Source organism: Opisthorchis viverrini, assembly GCF_000715545.1.
Source record: "Opisthorchis viverrini unplaced genomic scaffold opera_v5_78, whole genome shotgun sequence".
In the NCBI taxonomy this organism is placed as follows: domain Eukaryota; kingdom Metazoa; phylum Platyhelminthes; class Trematoda; order Opisthorchiida; family Opisthorchiidae; genus Opisthorchis; species Opisthorchis viverrini.
The window spans coordinates 1,438,533-1,457,713 of NW_008751734.1; the positions used below are offsets into that span (position 1 = coordinate 1,438,533).

At 43.5% G+C, this 19,181-nt stretch overlaps 1 protein-coding gene across 1 annotated transcript in view; it reads left to right on the plus strand.

The window, feature by feature from the left end:
- Positions 1-1,304: 1,304 nt before the first annotated feature.
- Positions 1,305-19,181, plus strand: part of T265_04639 (hypothetical protein) — a gene marked incomplete at both ends in the record, with an annotated part of 45,069 nt that continues 27,192 nt past the window's right edge. The window contains one exon of the mRNA XM_009169421.1: positions 1,305-1,815. Coding sequence (XP_009167685.1) covers positions 1,552-1,815 — 264 coding nt within the window. The remainder of the gene's footprint in view (positions 1,816-19,181) is intronic.

A 19,181-nucleotide genomic window follows, 5' to 3' on the forward strand; every position in this document is an offset into this window, starting at 1 on the left:
TTGATTGAATGCCAATTGCGTTACCATCTCAATAAGGATTTTAGCTTGGCCTCTAAAACCCCGCAACTTTTCTCTCTTGAATGAAGAATGAATGCACTGAAGAAAACATACAGGGGAAGCGGTGCCATCTTGACGTCAGAAATGCATATAAACACGTCAGTCGTCGTTCCCTTATGAATAGCTCATTGTGTTCTGGGATAAATAACATCAGAACACCTACTGCGAAAAGGATTCATTGGAAGTGGGATTTGTGGGCATGGGTCACACATCTCCCCTAAAATCAGAGGCGTTTAGCAAAGTCGCCAGGGTATTTGCTCTACGACCCTACATTTACTGGGGCAGCTCAGTGACCTTGACCAGGTTTACAATCGCCATTTTCCAGCGTTATATGCGTTATTACCATAATGGATAGCACTCGCGATGCTGAGGTCTACTGTGATTCAAATGGGTTAGCACGATGACCCCCTGAGGTTTACGCTATTGGACGCTACATATTTTACCAGCAAAGTCATGCTCACGCACCATGCCTCACAGATCACCCTGAAGTGTCAATGGGGATGACGCCCTGAGGTTGACGCTATTGGACGCTACGCATTTAACCAGCAAAGTCCTGCCCACGCACCATGCCTCGAAGACCACCCTGAAGTGCGCACAAATACCTTAGAATTCTACCCTCTGTTCGATGCTGGGAGTTACACTGGCTGTATTAAAGAGAGGGAAGATCAGCACCATCAAACGACGGAATCTCAGAAACCGGACTTTTCCTTCTGCTTTTAAAAGCCATTTTTCGCCCCCCGATCAAACACTTTGCGCAGACTTGGTCCTTGCTCTTCAGAATACGCGTTGGTTTTGCTGAAATTTCACGAAGTGCAGCGACCGAATTGGTGGAGCTAGCGAGGCAGTATAGTTATTTAGGTGAACGAGATTTTGGACTTTATCGTGTGCGCTTGAGTACCTTATCCATTGACCACCTGCTGCTGAATTGAAATTTTCTTCTTCAGTCTAATATTTCAGGATTTAGGATCAATTTTTTGTAGCCATTCTGGCACTGGATACCCTTCGTTTCACAGCTACCCAAGGGCGGACGCCCGTTTTCATACGACGGCGAAGATTCAGCACCATGAGCTGCACTTTGCAACCAGCGTCCACAAATACACATGCAATATTTCTACTCGTTGTCCCATTACGCAGAGATAATCGGAGCTGATCATGGAACCTGCAACTTAATGACCATTGTAACGACGACCTGAAAATAAAGCTAAGCTGAACCAATTTCATGACCTTCAAATTAGTTCATAAATAGCGCCGTTATGAACTTTTTAAAATCAGATTAATGTCTTAGGATGTCGCGTGGCTTGGTCGACAGTCAACATGTAACATTATTTCTAAACATACTCATTCATCTACAGGAAAAAGTCAAGCGAGAGTTGCGACGGACCGCTGACAATCTGTACGCTTACATGAGATCATGGAGCAGAACCGAAGGAAACGACGAAGTAATACTTTTCAATAAATAGAGCCATGGACTAGGAAGACGAAGAAGAAGGAACAATGAAACATCATCTACCAAAATTGGAGTTGCAGAAAATAATCGAATCCGAGCTCGGAGATGATATGCAAAAGTTAAAAGAGAAGTTTCTCATTCTTTTGGTTGACAATTACAAACTGAGAGAAAAGAACACACTACTCAGGTATCCTAGACCTTCTTCGGTTATAAAAAAAATTAGATACGAGGTAGACTTGCATAAGGAGGAACTGCAGGAGACATCCCGGGACCTGAAGCGTTTGAGTTCGTTTTGGAAGGAGAAACGAAGGGTAAGACGAGTAGTTATGTATACTTTTTGATGTAAAGGGCCTCATATTTTGAACGTCTGCTACAAAGCACCAAGCTTATATTAATGATGAACTACCAGCTCTGCCAGTTTATGATTCCAGTTAGACCGTGCATTGGTACGTTTTGGGCGACTAAACCGTGGCACTGGAAGTTGACGGGCGCCATGTACCAGATGGCATACATATCATTCATATGAACAGGTACATGGTGAATGTGAGTAGTAAACAAGTCATATAACGAGTGGCTTATAAAATCGACAGGCCGGGTATTACCACACCAACGAAATGATTGCAAGTTTCACCGAATGAACTGTAGTGTACTAAATTTTTTATACGTGACCTGGGTATTAAAATAACTGGCGGAAACGGTCAGCTTGTGGTGTCCTTTAGACATTAGAATCACTTAATGTGGGTTGCCTTAGGTAAGCCGGGAGAAAACTCTAGCTATGCAAAATTTCCAGTAAACACGTCACGGGGGCCCCCCCGGTGGCAAAAGCGGCCCAATCCAAAAATTTCATGATATATGTAATCGGTGGTGCATTCAAACAAATCGGTTTCAAAAATTAATTCGCAAATAGAGCTCCAGTATACAGAGGATCCTGTTGCATTTGTTTTCAGAAGGCATTTGTGCAACAAATTCTATGTTTGGCTTGTATTCACCAACGGAATCAGTGACAAAGCTAGCCCCCGTTAGCCATCGGTGGCACTGTGTTTACTGGGTCGTTACGTCTAATGATGCGGTTCAATGATGCCACTGAACAGCGAATTAAACCACCATTTACTGGGAACGGAGAATCCTCGAGCAGTCTATTTATGGTCAGCATGTTATACGGGTCGACAGATGTAGGTCGACACTTGATTTCTCACGCTTCACCAAGATAACAAAAAACTGCGCACCGGTAGCATGTTTCTTTTCTCCTGGCCCTTGTATACAGGATATTATGCTTCGTCCTGTGTTAGCCTAATCAGTGAAATTTACTTATTCCTTTTGGGATCGCGATCCTTACACTGCCCTAGTATCAATCGACTTCAAAGGATAATTGGGCAAGAATTTTAATATTTTAGGGCTGTCCAGTCTATATAAGCCGGGCAAAAATCGGTTCTAGTTCTTCGATACGCGATTCAAGGCTGGCTGTTATAGACTGTCTCTTCTGCTTACTTCGATCATGTAACCGGGTGTCCTTGTTGGCGTACAACGTTACACGGTTTGACAAAACTGCAGGTATGATTGCACTCATTCCCTTGACCACAGTCATTTCTAAAATTTATAACAGTTCCGCGGCATGCATATCATACTGCTAGCTGGTCAAATTAATGTGACGTTCAACATTCTGAAGATCACTAGGCTTTAGACACGGAATCTTGCTGCGTGGGCATACAATCCTTGAGTGGATTTTTGTGACTAGTTTGAAATCGAATGTAATGGACATCAGTCATGTGGGCTTAATTCCATACTGTGCCTCTCCACCCAACTCGTTAGACCAAGTTTTCTAGCGCTGGCTGGCTGTCTGGTTATCTGTCACTCATTTATCGAAGTTGACTGCTATTGGCGTTTTTCTTCATCAGTCATGTGGGCTTAATTCCATACTGTGCCTCTCCACCCAACTCGTTAGACCAAGTTTTCTAGCGCTGGCTGGCTGTCTGGTTATCTGTCACTCATTTATCGAAGTTGACTGCTATTGGTCGTTTTTCTTGCGGACTTTCTACCTCTTCTAGCAAAAAAAGAAAGTGGTAGGAATTGTGAGCTTAGGCGGGCTGAGAATGGTTTGGTGCGGATTGTGAAAGAAGCCGGTTGATAATAGTCCTTGACCGTTTTACACCAGCAGCTCTTCTCAATTTGCACGTCTTTCGAATTGCAAATCACTTCGCTTACTTGTAGCCCGACTTACCTACCTTAGATATGTGGAAATTTAGAAAAACTACAAAATTTCCTACAAAGTCAGGGGTTGTTCAGAATTTCAAAGATAATACATATTGCACCAGTATTATTGGATCTCCGAAAAATTGCGTTGCAATTTAAAATCTACTGGAAGATTACTAGTACAATCTTGCTCCATAACAATCTACAGCTAGCCTAGTTGAGCACGTCTTACGAAAAGTACTACTTGTAGAAATATGGCCAATGCATCCTTTTGCAGGGCGGGACCCCGTTTGCGTTTACGGTGACGGCTCTCTCGGTCTTCAATCAATTTGGCACCATAGGACAACTTTCATGCTGAAGCGGCCAGGCTAATGTCACCGATTTTCACAAAGCTTCTTGTGCTTTTGCCCTAAGGCAAGAATGAATTCCGGTTTTTCTCAGTCTGCTGGAACTTCATATCGCACCAGTATGCTTCTCAGTTGAGTGTGCAGGGATTTTTTTGTCTTCTTTGATCACGACTGGATACAGACTATCCAATTCAAATGCACTGTCGCGTCTCACAAAGGATATTTAGAGCTGTAGTTTTTTGTGTGACGGGCAAGTGATGCTTGAATTTCATCTTTATGCGCGCCATGTCTCCAAACGTTCGAGTGAATTATTGAGGCAATTTGCACACATCGTTCCGTTGATCTTGCTTTGTTTTCGCAGCTAATCTTAACAAATGGTATGGTGTACAGCCGCTTCTGATGGCAAAACTATTTTCCATCTCCTGAGGTTACATTGTACAACAAAGCTCTCGGTTGTTTCTTGGGCTCTTCATAATTTGGAGTTAGATTGAGTCGCGTGCGTTTTCATGTAGACTTCCTGAAATTACTCAGGGCTAGAGACCTGTAAGATATATAGCGGTCATCTTTTTATTGTTTCGGAGACACCAGACTGATAGCTTTAAAAGCCATTGACACAAACGGTTTTACAATTTACCATGCTTATTACAGGTCCTTGCTCCGCGTACAGTGTTAGTTTACTGCAGATTGTAGTAGTTCTAGCTAAGTCCGGTTTTGATTAACCGTTGCGGTCCTCCGGATTTGGTGAATTGATACGCTTCTAACTGATTTGCGAGGCAACTAACTCTCGGGCGGGCTTCCAACATGGCATGATCGTAATCAGGTTGAGTGACCACAAAGGGACTACATTTCTGAATTTCGGATCTCCGCAGGTGGTGGCCACCAGGTAACGCGATGAGAACTATGGTGCTGGAAGTTCTTACTAGCTAGAAACAGTTCAGGGTCAGCACACAACTGGAGGGGTCACTCTCCGTTGTCTGTGTGACGAGCAGCGAATCTTATTTGACAGCCCAGATGCGATTTCAAGGAGCTGAAACAATCTGTTTGAGCATTGATATCACCTTCAAGTATCATGTCAGCGCTTCTTGCTTAAAGAATGATCCAAGACAAATCTCGATGGAATTATCCTCCTCAGGGTAAGAACTACAGTCCGCTGGGCCATAAGCCGACACTCTAAATAGGCACCGCTTTTCTATGCTGGAAGCCATTGAGCCTGATTAAGCTTGAAAACCAGACGACACAAAGAAGACCAATCCGATCCAGCAAAGCACGTTCAGCTCTGAGAGTGAGTGCAACTCCCACTAGTAACTGCTTCTGAATCACCGGACACACACCGAGTGTGAAAGTGGAAAAGCCGTCCTTAGCATTTTGAAATGTATAACCACGCTTTGGTCCTGTACACAACATGCATCAACTTGAAAAGAGAATAGCAAGAATTACCTGTGTACCAAGTTGGCATAGATGACGGACATTAAAAGTTATGTTGTAGAAAGTATCTCATTGATTTAGCAAGGTATCATTTTTTATTTGTTGTCGATAGTCAGTCAGACATTGGACAATCGTAGAGTACAGAAGTTGCGGCCGACCTTTTCTAACCTGTTCGTCTTAGGGAAGAGCTTTGGTGCTGCTTTTAAGATTATGGTGGCTTTATCTCCCAGCTGTCTGGTAATATGAGTACTTTCAGTACTAAACCTCTTTGTTATAATGCTCCTCTTTAACCCTCCTGGCGTAGGTGGACTTTTAGAAACTTTATCCCAGCCAAATGAGCCCGCAGGATCATTGCAATGCTTAGGCTAGACCGCCATATGAAGGTGTCAGATTTAGGTCGGGGAATTTCAGATCACACGCGAAAACTCAAAGAATAGACGCTATGAGATAATAAAGCGCAGGTCAGACTGCACATAAGTTGAAGTTCCGACCGCTCACTTATTAGAGGGACAACATAATGCCTCAACGACTAGCCGACTGAAGCAGATATTACTGCAGAAAGAAATGAACTATGCTGATGAAATTCTGACAAATTACCAACATAAAACCTGGACTACTTAGGCTGCAAATACTGAGCACATAGACCGGACCAATACTGAGCCAAAAGCTAATTAAAGTTGCAAAATTTTGCCGAAAAAACGCACCACTCAATAATGCATTAGGGTGGGTGAGATTTGATGCCCTTAAATTTTGTGGTCTCTCACTTTCAACAACTTATGCGGCCTAGCTTAATGAGCACCAGGATATGAAAAAATGCGATTAAATCTACAAGATCTCGTACCCAAAAGTCTCGAACACAAATGAAGAGTGTTCTTATAGAGGTGTTATCTCGAGTGCGAAGATTCTTCGCCCAAAATTCAAAGCCCAAGATTAAAAGCAGGAGGAGTTTACTGCATATTAAGCCACAAAATTGAACGGCATCTTTCAGTTGCAGAAAAGCTGGTTGACAGAAATAATGTTAAAAGCCAATTTATTTGAAACAATTTCCCATATGCTCTCACCTTAGGACTCGTTAGCAATTATGAAAATTGGCAAGAACACGGTCTAAAAATAATACAAATCCCACCAACAGAGTCGACGAAGCATGAAATTAACTGGGACTGTCTACCAGACTCCTCAACAGGCTAGTGCAAGTGTCTGTGGTTCATATACAGCCAGTGAGAAAGCAATTTCAAAGCTAGGCTATTAAACACAACCAAACAGCTTCTTGATGCAGCTATTCAGAAAAGCCGGCGCTTTTTTAGAAGCAAACGATGTGGCCTTTATCAGGTTTTGGCTTTTGCTGACCAAAAGCATGTAGAAAGGATTCAAGTGGCCGTCATCTGAGGGTGGCGACGGAGTGGTGAATAAAATAGAAGTCAGTAATGCTTATCACTGAATTGCATGAAATAAAAAGTTGAGACTTTTCGCGTAACCATAGACGAACGCTTGTCCACATTCGAAGAGTGCACAGTCAGTTGTGGTAGCCAATTTTGTGCTGTGCGTATCACCTCAGCGATGAAACCAAGGTCTTTTGGAGGTGTGGAAACGGAAAAACAGACGTATGTACGATTCGGTTTCAACTCGATACGGCTCCATCTTCGATCGTTTCTGGAGACGAATATTAGACACTACCTGAACGGCGTCCAGACACGAGCTGCTTTTGCTTGATAGTCTCAATTCCCAGACAGAAATAACAAGTCATCGTGATCTAGATCCTGTGTGAATTACGGGTTGTGTTTCGACTTTTGGTTATCAAGGGTTTACAGATATCAACTTTATCACTGACTTCCATCTTACAGTCGAAAGGTGCAGGCAGGTAAATGCCACACTTCTGAACCGGCAGCAGCTATGAATGATCGATTAATCGATGAAATCGGGTTCAGCTCGGCAGTATTACGACGACCCCACTGCAATTAGGATTGTAGTTTCGGTCCAGTGCGAGCCAAAGAGGTGTACGGCTCACACTAATCCTGGAATCAGTTTTTAGCCAAGAAGGGCAACCCGTTGTGTCGAGGTCATTCAGAGTTATCGAGTTGAAAGTGTTGTCCAAACTTCCGGCATCGGTCTTCTACCCTTGTATGATGATTGTACTTCCAGCTGACATGTCTGAAAGCAAAATAAAAGAAGTCGAGTATCAGGAAATTTCTTCCGGTGCGAGCGAAAGCATCTAGTAGCCTCAGTGGAAAACTTTCAAGTCAAAAAGAAAGCAATGACTATCACAAGATGTATAGTGATCTAAGCTCATGGCTGGGACTGGTCACAACCCAGCTGTATGATTTCCATAGGGGTAGCCAAATGCCACAAACGCACCTAACCGGAATAGTTAACAAAAAACTGATGTCAGCTGATGACACCGTTATGGAAGCTTTTTCTGTCTAGTTAGAATTATGTGTGATTGCTGATCATCTACTAGTTCTTGAAATAATTTTTATACAACCATGAATTGCATCTCGCAAGCTTGAGAAATCAACCTTGTTCGATGAATGGCTTTAAAAACCATTAGGGTTTCCGTTTTTACCACGGCTACTCTGTTTGGAGGTAGCTGTCAAGCTGCGTCATTTAATCAGCTGGAGAATAATATAGCCTGTTGATTCGCGAAAGCAAGTTAGGTTGTTTATTGACCGAACCCTAGACCCCTGTGTGCATACAGGTCACACACTAAACTGGTCTGGATGTAACAACCTGTCTCCATAAACGCGTAGATGCGTTGTTATGGAGGCTGAGAATTTTTATAGCACAATCATGGTCCAATGAAGACACTCTCACGAAATCCCCCATACTCGTCAAGCTGCAGAAAATGACAACACAGCGCAAGTGATGGAGTTGTTCTGGGACTCCCCAGCAGTCTGGAGAGTAGGAAAATACATCAAGCAGTCAGTTCTTGACAACATCCACTCGAAGAGAAGTCTTGGACTAAACGGTTAGTGTTATTCCGAAATATATACTGCATGTGGTCCATATTCAATGTGGACTTTGTTGATGGAATAGTTGCTCAGTTCTTTAGGACGTCACACCATGACGTATATCGTTCAGCTGTAACACTCCTTCGGTGTCCAGCTGCCATACCAACCAAAGGATGGCTGAAATACTGCCAGGTTGTCCAAGCATAGACGGCAGAACTCGAGAGGTAAAGATCGGGTTCGAACCGCGGACCTTCCTGTCAGTACGCTCGCGCTCTAACAATCACAAAACTCGGTTAAGTTTGTTCCACTTTATCCAGTCAGTCCCGGACGGGCTGGTCAAGCCATAATGAATTCCGTTCGGATTTGTCAAGTTCATGAGCAAAATCATGTGAGGAGTCGATTGATTGTCTGAGTTAACAGCAGAGCGGCATGTCTTTGAACTAGTGCCCCCAACAGATGGTGTCTAGTTACAAATGTACGCAAAAAGCAAAGATCGCTTATACAGTTTAACATAACGGTACACTAACTTGCTTCCCAATACGGATGAAGGATTTGGCAGCATATAGTCCAGATAAAGTTTTTTTTTGGTTCCGAAAATTACCCCCATGTTGTACCTGCGGCAGGTCCAGCTTCCATATTTGGTATTGCGCAACAGAGATGTGACCTCATCTGGTCATTAGTGTAGTACTCTTTTGTTGTGGGCTGAACGTAACTCCGTGTTAGGTTGTACTGCGGCCAAAATTCCCGAAAAGTGTTCACAAGCACATTTTCTCAGACTGGAAGGACTAGCTTTCTCATGGAACTAGAGAGATTTCTACCAGGAAAGTCCACTAGAGGGACATTATCGCCAAAATACATGATAAAAACGAACGGGTTTAATAGCCAAAAGGCAGTAAGACCTAGAAAGGGAGGGAGATACTCCGGAAGGGGTTCGGGTTGTATCCAATCTCGGCATCTCGACTACTCGTGCGCAGGGTTGTGCAAACTGGCAGTACCTCGTGCTTAGTTCAAGTGGCATAGCAGCTGTGTACAGAAAGGGTGTTAAAACCGAACGATTTCTTAGCTGAAACTCATTACATGACTAGTTGTACGTAATGCCTAATTTAATTCAGTGTGAGTGTTGTAAAGCGACGCATAGTAAACAGTGATTTCAGCACTGTTTCTTTGATCTAGTAGGACAAAAATATACCTACCGCCCGTGATTCCTCTGGGTACTTCTCTTGATATTGACGACACTTTGGCAAATAGCGGTCCTCTTAAGAATATCGGCCGGTTGCTTGCGGATTGTCTGTAACCTTTATGCTACACATTATGTTCTCACGTGAAAGTTGAGCTGATGGTCTGATAGAAACGCACACAGAGACACTAGTTCGCCCTGTCCCAGGCTCTGTGGCTCCACTGGTCAAAGCTGGACAAGAGATTCATCCTGTCACGTGACCGTGTTCTGGCTAAACTTGTCCATCTCTACCATTTATTGGAATCCAATCCCACTCTTGTCTCTCATCAAACAAACACCTGGCACACCATAGCTGTTAACGGGTACGGTTCAGTAAACAGCTGGGTCTCGCTTTTTTACCTGGTCTCCTGTGCGATCCCTCCAGGAATAATAAAATTAACCGTTTGGAAGTGAGTTGCACTCAGCATGTCCTAGCTCATCTGACCTGGAAACCACGACCAAAAACAGTCGGATCCCAGGTTTTGTCTAATTAAGACTGTTTGGAAGATACAGGTAGTTGGCTCAGCGCTGGTGTCGTGCGCTGAGCTGAGTTTTTGGCATAGCACATTTAGCGAGTTCGGTCAGCATGTTCATTCATGCTATCCGGCGACTACTTCAGCTCCAAAGCCGAAATCAAACCTGGTTGGTTTTGGAGCGATACGATGCACACAATATATCCTGATTCTAGGCCACAGCGCTGACGCGTTGATGCATCGTTTGAGTGTAGTGTTTGGTGGATCAAATTCACTACCCATCGACCAAAACGTGGGGGGCTGTAACTCCATAAAAACTGCGTCTACCTTCCTCAAGATATACGGCTATGGAAGGATTCGTTGTGGTTGTGTAGAGGCCTTTATCCCTAATTATATCATCTGATTTCAGGACTAGACGATATAAGCAATCTAACCCGATGTGCGGGAGGTGTACACTGGGCTAAAAATGGCTCTGAAGTAGCAAGTAACCATGGCCCTATTTAACCGGTTGACTTGGAAGTTGGCAAGCAACCAAACGGCATCGAATGTACCCAATGACCCAAGCAACTGTTGCACTACAAAATGACTTGGTCATACTAAAAATGTGCCTGAGAGAGAACGTTTGCTCGAACCAAACTAACTCAACACAAAGGTTTAGATTTTCTAGTGAAGGGTTTCCGAAATGCCCCGAATGGTGATTCTTCCCAAATAGTGCGCGACGTTTGCTTGTAGCTGCCTACTTTGCTTGAGTTAGCCGATTAATCAGCGTTTATTTTTCGAGAAAAAGAACAAGAGAACAACTGTTCCACATCTATGCCACTTTACTTTGTAAGCCGCATACTTGTGAAACTAAATCTAATTCAGCGAAATACACTCGTTTGCAAACTAATTTGGTTTTTTGAGAACACATTCAGTTGCCTGAAGACATCACAAAAGAGATGACTTCCAAGTGGGTCTCTCGAAAAACCAAGTTAGTTTGCAAATGAGTGTATTTCGCTAATTTCGTGCAATTTGGTTTCAAGTAGAACATAAGGTTGATGGAAACTGCGCCTACATGATGAGCCCCAAGAAGGGCGAAACCGATCGCGGGCTGTCGAGGAGTTTTCAGCAACCTTATGAGTAGTGCATTAGAAAAAAATCCAATTCACTCGGGACATTGGCATTTTTTCAATCGTTCCCCTTTCCATAATTCGCGAGGATTCAGCATGGTTCCGTAAAGTCCTACAATGATCCCCTCTTTTGCTAGTTTGACCTGCGCGGGATTATTTACATAATCTTCAAACTACTTTCAACTAACAGCGACCATTGCGATGGGAGAAGTGAACGAATTTGTGCAGACTGCCTGCTGTGGTGGAAGGATGTGATTTTCTTGTAGATGCCGGACGCATTTCGGTCGCGTCCTGGAATTGGTCCCGAATCTGTTTTTCGAAATAAGATGATATCCTCGTTGGAATGACCTCCATTTCGGAGCATGAGGAGTTATCGCAGGTTGGCTTCTGTTCAGGAAAGTGACACGTTTGTGTGTGGCCGACTGACAACAGCACTTTAGGATAGCAACCTTTCTTTCTAGAGGTCTTTTCTACTAACAGTTACCTTATGGCTGAAGGAAAGTGGATCAATATGTTATCTTACATATTGTGTGCTGGGAAGATTCCTAGGTTTTTGCGACGTAGATTTCGTAAACGGTGGGATGTTCTCCACATTCCAAAAGGCTGTGTAGATGGAGTGAATGTATAAAAGAAGCCATCACCTTTGAGATAATCTAACAACGACAATAATTCTCAAGTGAGGTTTCTTGTTGTGCCACTGAGGCCAGTCTATGCCGCAAGGTCCAGAAGCATTGTTTTACCCTTAAATCATTAGCAGTGCGAATCGTTCAAAACCTAACCAAGCTTCGAATCTGCGACCTTCCCGCTAGTTGTTTAAATACTTCACCAGTCGGCCATGAGAGGCTGGTCAGGAGTGCGAGTAGCTCCCACATAGAGAGGATATAGCATCACTCGTCCCGTAGTCATTCAGACCACACCAAGAGGTCAACTACTGATAGGCTGCTCAAGTAACGACTTTTCATATAAAAGTTTCATTCATTTTGTGGAATTCTCCCTATTCTGAGCCAATTACTGGTTGATCGTGTTGCGTGAGGATTTTGAAATTATCAATCGATTTTGTCCGACAATGTCCGGCTGTTTTGGATGGCGTGGCCATAAGCTGATCATCCTCTCTTGAGCATATCATTCGACAAGTCAGTGCCAGGGTTCACGTTCCAAGAGATTCGTAGAAAAGGTGCATTATCGATTTGTTCGCACGCGGTTAGCTAATGAGCCATAACAGAGTCTACGTGGTGATGGTGTCCTTTAGAAGGATGGATAAAGGAAGCGCAACTTTCACAACAGAGCTCGTGACTTATGCTCCTGGTGCTACCAAATCAGACTGAGTTGATCGACAGATGTCTGATAGCCAAGTGGGGGCGAGATGGCCCAAGTGGTTAGAGCGCCAAGTTACTAACCGAAAGGTCCGTGGTTCGAACCCAACCTCTGCATCTCGACTTGCCCTGTTTAGTCCTGGCAGTTTCCCAGTCCTCGTGCTTTCTTCTGGTGGCATGGCATCTAGCTACAGCTGGACGATTTTTGAACGACAGCCAAGTACGTAACAATATCCAGCGTTCCGTTGTGGAAAGCAACGGGATAACCAGATTATATTTCGTATAGACTTGGTAAACTACTCATAAGATTACTGAAAACTGTCTGATAGCTCAAGACCGGTCGTGCGTCACTCGAAACCGCCCCTCAGATTTACTGAATTGCAGTCGATAGATAGTGGTGCGATTGAATAGACGCACAAAAAGAGACATTCTATTTGTTTTCTTTTTAACAACAACGCACGGCAAGCAATCAAAAGGATGTTTTAAAAAAGTTAAACATGATTACACTGGCTTGAAGTAAACACGATCTGTATGTAAACATATTTCTGCGACAACCGGTGTGGCATGAAGTGCAGCAATCGTGTACACGATTGCGTATTGCTAAGAGGACGGAGTTTTTTTTATAATGAAGCCACTAACTCTCTAGCTCTCCTGTAGGGAATTGCGTCGGTAATCTTGGCACGCGGGACCGTTCGAGAGGCATGGGCGCCAGTTTGAAATTCAGCTGATATTTCGTCTTTTCATTGAGGCCAGCCTATTCTGATAAACCGAGGAGCACTAAAGAGCTAGGCGACCATCTGCTTTGGTCTCTGTGAATAAAGGGTGAGAGGCACCATATCGTGTCCAAGTGTGTCACACTGATTATCGGCAGTCCACGGTCGGGAAGTCGCGGGTTCTGCACCTCCAGGCGTTTCGTAGGATACACACTACTGATGGTTCCCAAAAGGAATGAGACAGCTATCCAGTGCTTCTCAGTTTTTCAGCTTAGATTGGCTTCACTGACAGGACGGAATGTCAACTGAAAATCGCCTTGCAATACTAAAGAGGAGATAAATGATCTCAGGCTGACCATAACCAAACCGTGCTGTCTTTTAGCATAACTACTCTATTGATCGCCCGGCACATATAGTCTCTGTGTGGTGCACTTTTGCCAATGAACTTGATCGGAATGTGGAAGATTAAACCAGTCATCTTCTGTACGTTAGTCCGTACCGGTAGATCAGATGCTGCACCAGAAAATGACTGCGAGATTTGAAATGTGCCGATGACCTTGACAATGACTCAACCAAACCGAGGGCGCTTCATGTTCAGTGGGCATTGCTTGCCAGGGAGACAACGTTTTTCCGCACAAGCCAGACCGAATCTGTCAGCGATGATTAAATTAGCCGATTCCCACTATTCGTCTGCTCAAGGTCAGCCATTCCAGCAAACGAATGGGCCGGGCCGCAACCTACCAATCGAGTGCGTCGCGAAGCTTAGTGTAAATCGAACGGCAATTCAACCGTCTGAAACCGAGATATACGGATTGAGATTCCTGTGAATTTTCGATTCTGGCAAACATAATATGTCTAGTGTCAGAACACCGTCACATTTTTATTCATACTTTGAGCTTGTAAAACAGCAAACATTGCAGTGATATGGGCAAGTTGTTTACTAGCGTGATGCTGGGCAAACAAAAGTTTGATGGGAACTCGAGGTGTGCGTCGTTGGCCATTGGAGAGGTTTCAGTTATCAAGAAATCTACTCATGCGCAAATCCAATTTGGGTTCAAGCTGAACAGAAGGTTGACGGAAACTCGGGGACTGCGCCTACCTGATGAGCCTTAAGAAGGGTGAAACCGGTCGTGGGCCGTCGAGGGGTTTTCAGCAACTTTGTGAGAGGTTTCAGTTATCTTATGAGGAGTTTCCTTAAAGAAAATCGTTCCCAGTTTCAGCAAAAAAATTCAGACGGTCGTTCCAGGACAACGACTGTCAAGGCAACTGCTGGTTTTCTGGGTTTACACCAAAAATTACCTGCATCAAACTGGTGTCTTTATGGGTCGTTTCTTGTGTTCACGGCAGAGATCGGCGACGTTACTGAAGCCGATTCATCTTCTCAAGCTATACTTCACGCTGCACATATGTACTAGGAATCCGTCTTCATTAGCCAGATCTTAGATTAATCGATTTACAATTGGTATCTTTTAACAGCATCAGTGATCCTATTGTATGACTCACCAGCTGAGCCAACAGGACATTGGTTTCATTTATCAAGAGTCCATGGGATCCAGTCCTCTTCGCCGTCTGTCTCAAAATTGACGCCCAATAGTCCTCGATGAAGGAGCCAGAGCTCTAATACACGGTGACTGAATGCCCTTTTAGATCATAAAAGGTCATGAATTCGCCTTCTTTCTTCATAAACTCAACTTTTCAGCCAGAATAGGAGACTTAAACGTAATTCCCCTCAGATATCCAGGTGCTGTCATCACACCGACTGTAGTTTCGTTTTCAAATCAGCATTCTGTATCCATTTATAGCGAAATATTTTTGATCAACGTTATCGCGCGATCGATAGACTCTCTGAATAGGCTGTTTCTTCCACGCAGTGGCTGGCAGTGAAATAACTCATCCCAATGTTGGTCAGCTGCTCATATCCGAACCCCGGCATATTTTCCACATTTATCCATTGATCTGGTCATGTCGGGACCTGAACATCATTTGGTGACTGCGGGCAGGGCAGGGGTATGATAGCAACTTTCACCGTTACACGATATCGCTGAGAAATCAGCTGACATGCAGAACTGATGACCTTTCATGAACGCACGCGTGTTGTCCTCACTTCGTTGTGACGTTGTTGACGGGATTATACCGCTGAAAGTAAATCCTGGACAAGACAGTAGAAGGTAGCTAACAGTGTACCTCAAATGTTCTCCTTTGAATTCCAATTGACTTTGTGGGCCGGGTCACCGGCCGAATGTATCACCAACATACCGAAGACGGTCATCCAAGTGAGGTAGTGTTGTCAGCTATGAACTAGAATTTCGACAAGGAACTTCAATAAATTTCCATTGTTTGAAATCTGAACCAAATTTACTCAAAACTTTTTTTCGTTTGCGAATATGTCTGGGTGTATGTGTTCATCCACATTTATGAGAGAACCATGGCAGCTCGCAGCTATCCGATTTTCAAAATGCGACAACTAGCAAACGCTACCTTGTGATCAATAAAAGTACACCCATGTTGGATTGATTTATTCGTTCGACGCATACACATGTCAGGCAGTTTCGTGTGCGGATTCGTTTTGTTTGCATGCGTAGTCACACACGTGTACCTACGAGTCGGTGGCCCTGATTCCAAGTGGTACCAGTCGAACAGACCGATATCATTTGGATGCGAGAAACGTGTATACGAACGCTGAACTTTGCACCATATGAGCAAATGGTGTTACATTGCTGGCACATCTGTGCTGAATCAATAACTATTGATTTGACCCTGAATTCCAAATTTTCTTTGTTGACTCGACCCTGCTAATGAAACCAGTTTTCAGGGCGACCTATATGTGGAGAAATACTGACTTGATGTAACAGATTTTGTACCTGTGGTTGTCCAACAATTGCTTCCTCACTCGGAATGATGAGAAATCACGAATTTTCTTTCCATGGTTTTCTATTTTTCACTGTTTAGCATTGAAAAAACTGCTTGAGCTATGTGCAAGCAAATCGTTTGACAATCGATAGTAAGAGCTTAGGTAATATATTCTCGGAAAAGTCTAACTTGTTAGTTCAAGATGGTGGATCCCAAATTGAGAACTTTTTTAAGCTACCCATAACAGGTTTGTGCGATATGGAGATTCTTTCTTGAAAAAGGTCTCCTGATTTAAACATTCCAGTTAAACATATCAGTTTCGGAGTGGTTCGTGAAACGTCGATGGAATTACAAATAATTTTACTCTCAATTTTTTGGCTCAGTGGACTGCATAACAGCTGTAATCCAGTCGTTAACTCTGCGATCGTGCGCCCAACGAAATTCGGAAACAGCCAGATATCTCCCTCCTTTTGGACAAGTTCCCGAAAATGACTTCATATATTGATCTCGGAGTTAGCGAAACTAATTTGGTTAGCAAGGTAATTTGGTTTTGCGAGAGACTCACCTGGAACCCAGCTGAATCTCCCGTTTGTGATGTTCTCAGGCAACTGAATGTGCTGCACCAGGCCGCCTCATTTTTCAGTCGCTACGATATTCGAGATATCGCGATACATGCATATTCATAATGCACTACTCATAAGGTCGCTGAAAATTCGTCGACAGCCAAAAGTCGGTTTTGTCCTTCTTGGGCCTCATTAGGTAGGTGCGGTCCTCGAGTTTTCGTCAACCTTAAGTTCTACTAAAAACCAAATTGCACGAAATTAGCGAACTACACTCAGTTGCAAATTAATCTGGTTTTGAGAGAGACTCACCGGCCTTGAGCTGTCGACAAATTTTCAGCAACCTTATGAGTAGTGCATTACCAATATACATGATCTCGGAATTGTTTGGAGAAGGGAACTTTAAGGACTTTCGTCGCCATGAAAGTCTTTAAAAATTTTTACAATTTTTTCAAAGTTAAAGTGGTAATGACCTTTCTGCGTTTTGTCGTGTTCTTGGATTTGCATGCTCACCTGCTGTTAGACCGAACGCTGCTTAGATGTGACTTCAAATTTTACAAAATCAAGGCAGATTGTTCACGTTTACGGTAATGCGAACAGTTTTTCCCCACAAATCTCTCCGGATACATTGAGAATCTGAGATACAATACAATAATCCTGGCTCTTTTCTCTTCTGAGAAGGCCTGACTCATTGCCACGTACTTTGAGTTAAATTTGAACAGAATAATTTCGGGTTAGGTGTAATGACTACTTGTGATCAACTGACAGGCGACGAGTACGCCATCGATGAGTTTGTATTGTCGCCCGTCCTCTACCAAATTTACGGTTCACCAAGTAGCCGAGCACTAATGATCGAATCCATCCGCCTGATCTGACCGATCGGGTACCCATGGTTTCGATCATCTCGAGTAGTTTGGAACGTTTTTCGAATTCGTTGCTAGGGAAATAACATAATCAGTTTCATGGATGATCACTCGTTGTAGTTTATTAGGTTGTGACAGAAAGCGGTTTGTTGAAGTCCGGCGTTATCGAATTTATTCCTACGTCTTGTTCTGTTAGTGGGTCTGATGTGGTGGGTGAGACAAAATCCTTTCGGTAATGCTTTTGCCTAAGTTCTTCTTAAACCACGCGTCTAATAACTACAATTTAACATGTGGTTTACGCTAAACCTATTGGTTTATTGTTTTTAGTCATACGATAAATTAGTTAAGACCGTATACCACCCTAGACAATTCATTGATGGTGATCAGCCTCGATCATTGTTGCGCTTTTCAGGACGGAATACATCTTACAGCTGTGAAGGAATGTTCAAAGATTTGTTTATGACAAGGTGGTAGTTATGAGTTTCTCCTCAAAACTGTGCAGAGTGACAAAATAACATCAATATTCAGGACGGAATACATCTTACAGCTGTGAGGGAATCTTCAAAGATTTGCTTATGACAAGGTAGTAGTTACGAGTTTCTCCTCAAAACTGTGCGGAGTGGCAAAATAACATCAATGTTTCAGGACGCATACCTTCAGAAATATATTCCCTTGGTACGATACAAAGCTGAGACTGATGGGGACCAAAGCTTATGGTGAAAAAACGTGACTAAATGTCACAGTGCCGACATGTTAATGACGACGATGCAAAGTGTCACTACCTCTCATGATTTCGCTCAACTGTTGATGCTCCTTTGATCGCTGTGCATGTGTCTGTGTGTGTAATATACCCATGACTGAAATCGATAAAATTTGGATAGCTTGAATTAATGTCACGTGAGCCTCTGTGTGGACCAAGCTTCGTGTTTCACATGTGACATGCATCTGAGCGCTACGTGCCTAGTGAATCCGCGGTTGGTAGAGGTTCCTCCCCAGGGCATAAAATGTATTGCCTGTCCGACTCACAACTGGAATGTAGGGCTGGTTTTGTGGCGTTTGAGTCTATCGCAACTAAAAAAGTGTCCCTACTGTGGGGTATTCTGTAAACGACTGCTGTAGAAGGCCTAAGAAGCGATTATTCTCTTTTACGGAATGCCCAAACTGTTGAGAAATTATGTTCGTTTGATCGCATTTTGGAAGTTTCATTAATTTTGATTGTAGTGTGACAGATGAGGTGAATGCACGAATCTGCAAGGCTCTAGACGCGTTTGCTAATTTGAGACACTTATGGCGTCAGAATTGTTTATCCCTGAATCTGAAGGGATGTTTTGTTGTATGGCTGTGAAACTTGGCCTATTCGAGCAGCGGAACTGAGACCTCTTCAGGTGTTCGACAACCGTGTGGGTTGGTGTTGGTGAATCCTTAACGAGGTAGTTAGAGAGCGTGTTTTCGGTTGTGTAACGGGTACTTCCATTAAAGAATGTGTCCAGCACCGGAAAGTGTGTTGATTGGGACATGTGTTGCGTATGCTTAACTATCGTTTGCCGAAGAGAGTGCTGTTTTGCATGCCCAACTCAGAGTAGCGTAAGCAGAGAGGTGGCCAACTCTTGACTTGGCAGAGGAGTATGAAGGAAATCACGAAACGCTTGGGTGCTGTCGGTGCTACTCGCCTT